Consider the following 12,497-nt stretch of genomic DNA (forward strand, 5'->3'; position numbering starts at 1 on the left):
ACAAAAAGGTACAGGGCAGCTGTGTTAGAACAGTCGCTGTGAATGTCTGCCCAAAGGACTAAACAAAAAACTTCAAAAAACTTCATCTGAAAGAAGGCCATTTCAAAACATTTCAGAATTTCTCTGATGAAGCATTCTTTCTGTTTAGTTTAAGTTTCACCACTCTAAACTAATAATTTGGTTATCACCACTTCACAACACATTTTCTTTCAAGCACCTCTTACCTTGGCAAAATCAGGAGGAGGATTTTTCCCTCTGCAGAGGTTGGACAGAGCCCATACAGCATTTCGGGTCATAGTGAGACGATTCTGTTTTGAAAGCAATCTAAAACAAACAAAAAAAAATAAAATCCAACCCTTGCTTTTAAAAAGTCAAAGCCAGGCAACCCTGTTAACTGTATGAACCATTAAATCTAACTCTTTTTAACATACACCAGGGCAAAATATGATAGTTTTTTCCTATGAAAACACATCCTAAAGAAAATCATCCTTGATGGCTACTAATACACATGCTAGACACAGGAACTTAGTATGACAACAAGAACAGTAAACATTACACTAAATTTCACTCAAATGCTTAGATACGTGGCAGATTAACAGTCAAAAGAGGTGCAGGAATTGTGACAAAATTATTCTGAGGTAGTTTGAAGAGAACTCTCGTAGCCAAACTGCATTTTTATGTCAGTCTCAGACTATGAGTCCCACTTTGGCTGAAAGTCAAATGCAGAAAGTCAAGACCTAATCTTCCCACAAGTGTAACAATTCCATTTATTTTTCTCATAGTCATCTCCCACTGTACCAACGTCTTTATGAGAGCACAGGAGAATTTCCCTGCTGCAGTCTGCAAAGCACAGAGACTGAGCAATTGTAATTTGGACCTGACAACACAAGATGGTGTCATTGGTTCAGCAATAATATGCTTCTTAAGCAAAGGATCACCAAGATAATTAGCAGGCTAGAGAAATGACACACAGTGGACGTCAGTGACCTGGATTTGTTCAGCCTTGGAAGGAGATGGTGTGAGAGGAGATACAACTGCTGCCAGCAGCACTTTGACAGGTGGATACAGAAAACAGGAAGGCAGATCCTTCTCAAAGGTGCAAAGTGACAGGACAAGAGGCACCATCAGGAGGCAAAACACAGAAAATTCTGATCAGGTATCAGAACACTGCATTTCACCACGCCATGGTCAAATACTGCAACAGGTTATCCCAGGTAGTTACGGAATCTACTTTTGATGTTCCAAATTTGACTGGTTAAGTAGTTGAGCAATCTAATCTGATCTCATCTGCTATGAAGAAAGGCTTTGACTAGATGACCTCCAAAGGTGCCTTTCAATTTAAATTATTCTGTGACTCTAAAATAAGTCCAGACATCCACCCACACTGTAGAATAAAATAGTTCCAGCTTAGCTGCTTCTAAAACATGTTTGCATTTTAGCTTCATTTAAAAAGTAGTTCAGGAGTCCCCTTTTAAAACTGTGATTAGTCCACAGAAAAAGAAAACAGTATTATTCTTCAAGGCAAAACCCAAATTTTAGTCATATAAGGCACTCAAGCAAAATTGTGAAAAACATATTAAAACAAACTTACTGCAATAAAGGGGGCAAGATATTACAGTCCAAAACATAGTCTCTGCACATAGTGCTGTCTCCAGCAATGTTGCCAAGAGCCCATACTGCCTGCAAGGAAAAACAGAATAATAATTGCTTTAATTCTCAAAATTCTACCAGTTTAACATATGTAATAGAGTTGGGAGATAATCTATTCTCTCTGTTAGGTCCTGGACAACGTACAGAAGGGGAATGCATTCTGGCTGCATATTACATGTATACACTCCAGCTCATTATATGATTCAGCAGTATTTGTGGATATCTAAGAAGAACACCATAACAGCAAATATGTATGTCTCCAAAGATTGTGCAGGCAGACATACCTTTGCTCTGTCCACAAAGTAAGAGATGAGCTCACCTCCACAGGCTTCGGAACATTCTAATTCTACCCTCCTTGTTCACACCTAATTTAAACCCAGATGTTTGTAGCACAGGTCAAGCTTGCACAAGTCTGTATCTACCCAAAAATGTTTGTGTGGAACAGCCACACATATTAGTATTTACTACAAAGGCATAACAATATAATAAATATATAATAATATTATATATATATATAATTGTTTACACAGTCATAGATAAAAATTAGAATCTATGTTCAACATAAATCAATATTCAGAATCAAAGAGTTCAGGTGGGCTGGGACATAAATTCTTTACAATAAAACTATATGAGACAGAACCAGTATTGCTGATTAAGTCATATGCATGGCAAAATGTAAGAGCCTGGACATCAGTACTACTCCAAACTTCATTTTGAAAAGATCAAAATTACCAGAATTAAAGCAGCATGAAATCCATATTTTGTAATATGATGAGAACAAAAGATTTAACTGGTTTTGATTTATACATTTGGGCCAAATGGTGTTTTATACACCACTGTCCACTAGTATGAAAGCTCTAACTTTAAAAAGTAGAAATAGTCTATGTCAAGTATAAAAGCAATTTTATGACTTCCATGAAAATTACAATATTTTGTCACACAAGAAAGCTTATGAAGTTCATATTTGCTGTTTATTTCAAGTTAGCAGAAGACTAAGTGTCATATCAAATAGATACATGTATCGGTTTATTTGGTTGGCTTATTTGGCTTTTGGCTTTAGATACATATATCCACACAACCACTGAAGTACTCCCAATTCTACATACAGAGGACAAAAGCAATCCTGTTTGTCATGGATAGCAGCTAAATGTCCTCCCCAAATTTCTTTTCAGTTGAAGGCTATGTATTTAGCTGCAGTAAAATGAGTTACAGTGCATAACTATTTCTCCAATTGAACAAAGCAAGTTCCTCACACAAAATAAACATGTTCTTCCCTCTCTATACCTATTTAAAACAAAATGCTCCTCTGAAAAAACAGACAGCATTGCTAAATTTTTTTACCTAAAGGAAATTCGTGGATAATCTGAAATAAACGTATTTATTAATTTTCAATACAGTGTCAATTAATTCAAGGCATTAGGTTTCTCCTGTAAGATGTTTTTAAATGGTGGCAAAAAGATGCTACTTTCAAAAACAAGACTTCACTCTAGAGGCCCAAATGCACTGGCTAACCCTGCAGAGTGAATACAGCTAAAACCACGGGTATATACAGAACGTGGATAGAGATGTCAGCTTGCTAGATACAAAATAAAAAGACGACTCCCCTGTACCAGTACTACCAACAACAGCATAGGATCAGAGCCATTAAACTGCAGGTTGTGAAGAGAGCAGGCCACTGTTCTGAGGAAGGATTAGTTGGTTTTGTTTTCTGCTCTGTTCCAGGCTTCTGCTGTCAGCCACACTCAGAGGCACAGCATGAGACTGTACTGACCTGAGCTATGAAACAGCACAGCCATTATAACTACACAATGCTTTCCCAAAACTGATCTTCATCATCATTTTTCATTCTAACTCTTATTCTTTTTACAACCATTGTGACAACAGTTTATCTAAAAAGTGTAACTTTGATTTGGCAGCCTCTTGGACTCAATACACAGAAGACAACTACCAGAAAAATTTAGCTTAAGAGACAGAATATATGCCACCTCCTGCAAAATGTCACTCATGTCAGAACTTTAAGGAGCCACACCTGTTGTTCACTCCAATACTTGCACTTCTACAGCAAGGAGAAGCCTGAGGAATGAACCAAAGATTTCAGACAGTCCTAAATAAATTTGTGAATCTTCTGAAAACACTTTGCAGGGGGGAAAAGAATAATTCTCTTTCATTGAAGATGTGAGTGATTTTGTATGAAGGCACAGTTTCCTTGCCTGGACACCCTTACACAGGCAAAAAAAAACCAAGGAAGCCCTATTTTATTTGTCTGTGGTCTTTGTTTCTGCCATTATAGCAATATCTATTTTTAAGGTTGACAGGAGTGATAATCACTTAATCCAAGAATCCATTCTGACCCTGAATGACTGACTGGCTTTGCAACAGCAAATCTCACATCAAAAAGTCTGACCAGAGAAGTCAAATAGCACCTTTACTTTCCAATTCTTCATTGTTTTTAAGGCAAGGAAAGTCTGGCCATGTAGTTTGGTGTCACAGGAGCTGGTAAAAGAAGATGTTGCAACAAATCCTTTTAATGCTAATCACTGATAGGACACAAGATGCCAATTAATTGAAATACCATGTCCTGGGGTGACTTTAGAAAAATATGCAATGTTTCATTCAATAAGGAAGATGTCTCTCCTTAGGAAATTACTTCAGCTCTTCAGATAAGTAAGGAACAGAACTCAAGCTCATTTAAATTCTTCTTATCAAATACTGCCATAAATACAAAGCTCTGTCATGGTTTCCACAAACACATGAACAATGACAAGTTTCTTCAGGGTTTGCTTGTCAGAATAATGTTCAATGATTTCCATTTCTTCTTTTGTGCACTCCTCAAGATGCAAACACTTGCCACAACACTTTGGCTTTGGCTTAATTCTACACAACTTAAATGTCTTCATGTTCATTCCATTTTAGAGCTCATTCAATCAAAAAAAATATTTCATTAAAAAAAATCCATTTCAGTACCTTCTGCTATCTAAATCCCAACTTAAAGATTACTTTAAGATTTATAGCCTGATTTTTTTAACCCACATTTTAGGTAGAAAGATGTGTACAAACTGGAAGTAGAAATGTTGCCTTGTTAATTGACAGCACTTATTTTTACACTTGTATAAATTTCCATTTATTGCTAACAGCAGAGTATGGTTTGTTGAAAATCTTCCATTTATTTTACTCATCACTGAAATCCAGTGTTTTTTCCTGCAGTGCTGGACAACTTCAGTAGTCAGTAAAAGTAAAGTGCAAGTCTTGTAGAGTACTGTTGAACCACATGGTACCTTCTGTGCATAATGCACATGCTTTTTGACAACTCTCCACTATCCCCTGGATTCTGAAGATTCTCAGCCATTATTTCTTTGGGTTTTTAAACTAAGTGCTTAACCAATCACCAAAAGTGTGCAGAGTTTGTCTCTCAGTGGAGAAGAAATATTACAAAGAATCAACCCTTTCTCAGCATCTGGGTGCTGACTTGGGAAAAGGATCCAATGCTGAGCTGAAGATGGTGAAGATTAGCTTGCATGCAAGTGTGATTGGCTAAGTGAACACAAGGAAGGATAACATTCCTAGGAGATGACTGCTACTATGTCCTAACACAGAAAACATCTTTCTTTCAGTGCCTGGGGTGGTTATAGCTCCTCCTTTTCATATCTCATCTGACAAACAGAGAAAGCAGCTCATCCTCACACCTTGACTGTTTGTCCTGGTTTTGATTACCAAGAGCTTGTTAATAGGACTGCTGATGTAAAAGTCAAACAGAGCCTGGACATCAGACTTACAGGTCAGCTCTGCCAAGCAAGTGATGGTTACCAAAAGGAACAGCAATACACCTAGAAATGGAAAAACACTGAGGGAGAAACATACTGGTTGCCTAAGCTGAAAATGCAAACTTTCCCAAAGGGGAACAGGACAGCTGGGTCTGTCCAGCAGAACACAGTGACACACACCTGTCATTGTGAGACAATTCTCGACAGGCAGCCTTGCATGGGTTTTGAAGGAAATGCCATGTTCATCAAGGAAACTCAAGCTGACATCTGGGTTTTAAGCACCACAGCAGGGAAAGTTAGGAAAGAACTGCAGCCAAGACACTGCTGAAGCCACATCAACCTGAAGCATGTCTAAAGAGCTTTGATGGAGTCTTCCAATATATGTAATTTCAGGCAGGTAGATCAAAATTTCTAGATGTCTTTTGGAAGAAAAAAAACTGTGATAAGTGGAAAAGGACTAGGACATATGCCACTAACTAAACCTAAAAATCAGTACACCAAAAACAGAAATAGGAAGAGAAGGGAGATGTAGCCAGTGTTTTTCATAAATAATGCAAATGTAGATTCTGTGATAAATTCAATTTCTCTGATGGGAAAAATGTATGCTAAATGGTTGGCCACTGACCACAGAGGAAGCAATGACCACTGACACACAATACAAGCAATGAAAGAGTTAAAGGATAGTAGGCTAATTAAATGAGGCCTGCACAACTTAATGAGAAACAGATCTTGTAAAAGGACATAAGTAATCATTTCATTAACATACATGTTGCTTATTAAACATAGCTATAAAGATTTCCTCACAGACTTTTATAAAACAGCTGATTTAGACTCTTCACTAGATTCAGAAACTAGCATATGCAAAGGAAAAAAGTGCAAAATTAAAACTGGCTTATAGATATGAAAAATACATGCTGGGAACATTGTGATCAAAAGATAAGGTACACAGATATCTGTTCCTGAGCTACTGCTAATGGAAGCTAGAAATAAAAGACAAAGTAAATACGTAAATCTTTAAAACTGACTTCCTGTAAAACAAAAACAGTGGATAATGACTAGCCAACAAGATATTATACATATTTTTTGCTTATGCCATGCTACATATTCAAAATAATGTTATCACCTAACATTTCCTTCTAAAGAATTGCTATCTTAATTAGAACACAGCCTTCTATACTTCTTTCTCTCTTCATCTTACACTACATGATTACAGGGTTAGCTTCTGACTTCTGCCCTGAACACGTTCTTGTATTTTCTGTATTTTCCTGTATTTTTGTAATTTGTTGCAAATGCAGTTGCTTGAAAATAATAATCTTCACAGTACTACTGAGAGACATAATTAGGGTGAACACTTTAGGAGAAAATTGTAGCCAAATATCACCCAGTTTCAGAAATCTAGCTTGAGAACTCCAGGATCAGATCTGCTCAAAACACAGGCCTAACTATGAAAATCACTGCTGAGTTGTCCTCAACTACAAAATGAAAAAGAAATATTTCACCTAGAGCATTTAAAAACCCTAGAACAAGTATCTACTTACTGAAAACTGAGAGAAGGAAATCGTCCTGCATCAGACACTAAGCAGTAGAAACATTTTTCTCACAAACCTACTATCGTGCTTAATTCTAAGAATTTCTTCTCTATTCTCCTCCATGCACTATAATTTGTTCCAACTTTAACAATCAGGGTCATAGTGTGACAAATAAAGGCCTCCTTTACTACCCACTCATCTGTTACCAGGGCAACAATCTGTGCATATACTGAATGAGACAAGAGTCATCTGGAAAAATACTATTCAATTGTGTACTACTGCTATCCTGTAACACAGAAGTACAGGAGCTAACTTCTCAGTGCTTATATGCTCCTAATTTTTGTTTCAGAGGAAACAAATGCTGAAGAGCTTGGGGCTTTTTTAATCTGTTGGGAAAAAAAGCAGAATTCCTCTTTTCTTGGCCAGCATTAAACCCCATGTCAGCCGTGAGCAGGGCTGCAATCTCCAGAGCAGCAGCAGAGAAATCCATGATGAAACAGTGTAACACTTTGCCATGGTACATTTTCCTTCTTTAGCACAGCTTACTAGGGAGCAATTTGTAACTGGTACCTTGAGATTACCAGCAAAGAGAGAGATCCTGAATTTGGCAGCACTTGAACTGCATAGAAGAATATCTTTCAGTAATGACAACCAAGCCACTCTGCCTGCCTGCAATCTCAATTTTAATATGGCAGCAGTTTATTGGGAGGCAGGAGGGGGAAGGAGCCAGATAAACTACTTAACAGTGGCCCCTAAGCTCTTCCGTTAATTCACCCATTTAAAGATTGAAGGCTGCACAACTTAATCTAAACAGGTTTGCTCTTCCCACCTGCTCTCTGAACATCAGCAGGGATGATAACAACCTGACAAAGAAAGCAAGTTAGCTCTTGCACAGAAGATCAATCATTAGGAGAAAAATAAGAAAAAGCAGCCTTGTTATATACAGAGCACCAATCATTCTGCAGGAACAGCACTCAAGTGACAGCTGAATTTGGAAAGCAATGCTACCCAGCTCAAACCCCAAAATACGAATCTGAAAGGATCCATATAGCTTAGTCTGGATGGATTTTCACACAGGCAGAACACAGCATTTATCTGCCATTTTGGCAAGTTCTCTATCACATTTCTAATTTCTACAATGACAGCAGACTCAGCTCCTCAAAGCTAAAGTAATGGACAAAAAATACTTCGTATTTTCTTTAACATTTTTTCAAACACCTGAATTCTGTTCCTCTTTAAAAGTCTTCTCAACAATAATACAGTCTAAGACAGAACACTGAAAATTGAAAGATACAAAGTGGAGTAACCTGAAAGCAACAAGCAACTAAGAAAAACATCTGTCTTGTGGAAAATGTTAGGCAACCTTAAGTACAGGTGGTACACTCTGAGCCAGCTACAAGAAAGAAAGGCAAGTTACACAAAGCAGTCCAATGTCTATGAGTTGGGACTCCTCCAATCATGCATCTCAATTCAGCCAAAGGCACAGTCAGATATCTAGGAACACAGAACAGAGGTCACACTTACAGGATGGAGAACTGAACCTGGAAGTCAGTGACTCTAAAAAGAACAATGGATCATACTGGATAATCAGCTTAACCTGAGCTCACAGCCAGCTTCTGTGGCAAGGAGTCCACAAAGACACTGGATATTTACACACCAAAGTATCAAGCAAAAGTGAAAATGAGGGACTATCTCTGTAAACAACAGTGCTGAAAGAGTGCTACTGGAATAGCCAGTGCTTGTCATTTCATCACCACAAAAAGATACTGAAACTAAGAAATGTTCAGAAAAAGGTTGCCAAAAAACAAACCAACCATCACAGAAACATTCTCAAAATGAGAATTCAGTGCCTAATTTCATTTACTCAAGTAAAGCCTAAGCCATGGTCTGCAAATAGCTATAGGAAAAAACACAGAGCTTAGTAATGGAGTAAAGAATGTAACAAAAGCAATACCTGGACCTAAAGCTAGTCCAATTTGTAAAGGTACATACTTTCAAGTTAGGATTAACATTGGCTAAAACTAAATTTGTTAACATCATTAATATTTCATCATCCTAAGTCTTCAAAGCAAGATTATATGTCTGAAGTACATCCTTGTTTAAATACAGGTTACAGACTTAAAATGGAAACTACTGAATCAGATGTTTGGTCTGTGCTTTATACTGATCCCTGTGGGCCTTGAAGAATATTCATCTATGCTGTAAGGAGCTTGGAGAACAAAGTATAATTTCTGCTCAGGCTTTATCTTCAGGAGAAACAGGCATAAACTTTTCATATCTAAAGCAATTATTCAAACAAGACTCCCTGAATTCCTCAATAGACAGAAATATATCAACCTGTTAGAGAACAAAGTGAATTACCTCATTAGTTATGGTTAAGTATATAATTTCCAGAAAGAGAAAAATACAATACTTGCTTAGGTAACTTAACACATACTAAGTACAAAGCAACTGTTGTGTGTAATTTCCATATACTGCATTTTCTCTAAAGGCTTTCTTACAGGATAGCCCTGTTCCTTTCCAGAGAAGGGAAAAAAAACCCCAACAAAACACCAAACAAACAAAACAAACAAAAAGTCAAACAAAAAAGCCTCTAATTCCATAAATTAACACACACACAAAATTCAACATTGTTCTCAATCTTTACCTGTTCCTGTACATCTTCAAACTCTGAACTAAGCAGCTCTATGAAGATGGGGACAGCTCCTGCTTGGATCACTATTCGAGTCTGAAGGGAATTTCCCGAGGCAATATTTGTCAGTACCCATGCAGCTTCGAACTGGAAAACAAAATACAAGTCAGTTCACTAGGAGCTTTCTATGCCACATCAAACATGGGCACTAAATATCTTCTAAAACCAGAGAGATCTGGCAGACTTGGCAGAGGGAAAACATGAGATATTACCAATTAACAATTTGCAAAGAACCAGAATCATGTATTTAGGAGTTATCATTATCACTTGAAACAAAAATTTGCAGCAGTTCCTTATGAGAACATTGGGTCTGCTGTGGCTTTTCAAATCTTTTTTTTTTTTTGCTATGCATTTATGTTACCTTTGCCTTTCTTACTGGCTAAGAACCTGTACACAAAACAATGTGCTTTCCCACGACATGGCACCTGCATTCACTACATCACAAGCGATATTCCTGAAGATGCAGAAGAAGACACTGTTTGACAAAACTTCATGGATATGAAGCAAATAAACAATCTAAAAGAGATTTTAAAAATCCAAACAAATAAAAACAGATTTCTAAAAAACAACACAAAGAACTTCTCTCCAACTCTAGTGATCAACACTGATGCCAAATGCTATTAGTGTATGATGTTTTAATTCATGACTTGAAGAAAAAGTGAGATCCCAAACACTTTACATTTTCAACTGTTTTTGTCATTTATTCTTTTAATGTCAACTTGCAAACGCATTAACTTTTTAAGATGAAATGCAAATTTTAACCCTACCTGAGACCTCAGGCCTCAGAAAATACAGATTCCAGAAATCAGTGTTTGAGTAGGTTTCTGTATGCCTTCAGCCCAAAGATTATTACACTACTCTAGCAAATTTACATCCTATTTGGTACATTCAGAATCTATAGAATTAAAAGAATGCTAAAAGTTGAATGAAAAGTAAAAACCAACAAACAAAAATGGAAAGTTGTAAGCTATAAATTAATGACTTTGACATTACCAAAAGATGCTGATCCAACACTATTCCAGTGGAAATACTGATATACCTTCAAAAACTGTCTGAAGAGATAGAGCAAGGACTTATGTTTAGGGTTTAGTTACAAAAACAACTCCTGCTAAGGAGTTGCACCAAATCCTGAAATGTGCCTGAAATAAGAACTCAAGAATTAAGCTTAGACTTCTAAGGCTTTTCATTTCTAAGTGTTGTTAGACTTTGGTTTTGAAAATGCAATTAATTAATACAATTAATACAATACAATTAATCCTGCCCTTCTGATCAACTGAACATTCTAGTAAGATGTGATCAGAATAAACAATTCCAAAATACATCACTGCAATGCACAAGGAGTATGGGCTGCAAAATAAAGTAGAAACAGACAAAGTCAAAACTGCAAGATTCATCATTAATGAACAAGAAGCAAAACAGTGTGACCAGAACCTAAGGCCAACGTAAAATGTTGCTTTTCTGCAATTCTCCTTTCTCTGAAGTGAGTATCCAGTGTTCTGGGTACATTCTAACATAACTGTAACTCATCTTTCTACCAAAGAGGCCTCTTATCCATATTTAAAGTTCGTCCTCCAGCTTCCTACTGGTACCACCAGCTTGAACAATTCACAGCTTGGAGACTCACACAGTCTACAGTGTAAGCCACAGAAAGGTTAGAGAGTGACAGTTTCTCTCCTCCTTCTTCTCTGTGGACACCTGATGCTCCAGGATGTATAAACTAAGGAACAGTCACACATTAATGGCAAAGATTTCTTTGTGGTGCCATTTTTTTCAAGATTCCTCTCTCCACAAGAGAAAAATGTATTTGTTCATGTATGGCTGAAGCAACCCTGGAGAACAGGGGAGCTTTTTAAAGTCTTCCATTTACCTTGAGGAAAAACAGGACATAGGAATTCCTAACAAATTAGGCCTTCCTATCACTGATCTCAGAGGCCTAGATTTACAGGATATTCCATTGACAACACAGAAGAAGAACAGACCATAAATTCCCATAAAGTTCCAATTCATGAACATGGAAGTTGCCATATTCAATCCACTACACAAGCAGCTATAAATCATACTTCACTGTCTCAGAATGAGTTGGAAATCCTTCCCTTCTAGGCTAGATTACAGTTAGAAACCCTAGAATGCCAAGCCCAAAGGAATATCTTTGGAAACAATGAGAGAGAAAATAAAAACATTAGAAGGTTACTTCCAGGGAACTTCTTAATTGATCACAGCAAAAAATTCTACCTGCAGACACTAAATTGCCAAGCAGGCAGAGAGATTTGGCAAGATGGAGGAAAATGACCCAGGCAGAATGGAGCATTTAGAGCAACATAGTCAAGCTTTTATTTTCACTGCTTTCCTACAAAGTCCTTAGGACAAGCTTGCACATTTCTACTCTAACTTATTTTTCCCATTTCCATGTAAAAATCAATAAATATTGCACCAGTAAGGCCACAAGAATTGCTTCCATTTATCTGCCTGTCTTGGGTTTCTATGTTTGACCCCAATACATAATAAAAGGCATTCAATTTATTTTTTTTACAACAGATAGTTTACAAATCTTCCATTGGAGCTGCAAACCAACCAGCTTAAATCTGCTACATACTCTTAGTTACTCCTCAAAGGAACCTAAGAGACCTCTCAAATTCTGTGGATAACAATCTGAAAAGCAATACCTGTTAATGCTTTCTCTAATGCATAAAAAGCTAATTTTTTGTATATTTCCAGTCAACAAAATTTGGATTTCACATGGCATTCACAAACCTGTTGCCTTATGCATTTTAAAAGAATACTGATTCTAATCTAAGAGTTGTATTTAATGGCTACATATTTACATATTTTTTCCTTAACGAGGTAATTTGTTTTCTTTCACTTTCT

At 37.0% G+C, this 12,497-nt stretch overlaps 1 protein-coding gene across 1 annotated transcript in view; it reads right to left on the bottom strand.

The window, feature by feature from the left end:
• KPNA1 (karyopherin subunit alpha 1) overlaps nt 1-12,497 on the bottom strand; it is a 57,568-nt gene that overhangs the window by 28,586 nt on the left and 16,485 nt on the right. Inside the window, exons 6-8 of the mRNA XM_059492555.1 lie at nt 9,588-9,719; nt 1,592-1,680; nt 225-324 (exon numbers count right to left, since the gene is read on the bottom strand). Of these exons, the coding sequence (XP_059348538.1) occupies nt 225-324; nt 1,592-1,680; nt 9,588-9,719 (321 nt within the window). The remainder of the gene's footprint in view (nt 1-224; nt 325-1,591; nt 1,681-9,587; nt 9,720-12,497) is intronic.

This window comes from Ammospiza nelsoni, chromosome 2, assembly GCF_027579445.1.
Source record: "Ammospiza nelsoni isolate bAmmNel1 chromosome 2, bAmmNel1.pri, whole genome shotgun sequence".
NCBI classification, from domain to species: domain Eukaryota; kingdom Metazoa; phylum Chordata; class Aves; order Passeriformes; family Passerellidae; genus Ammospiza; species Ammospiza nelsoni.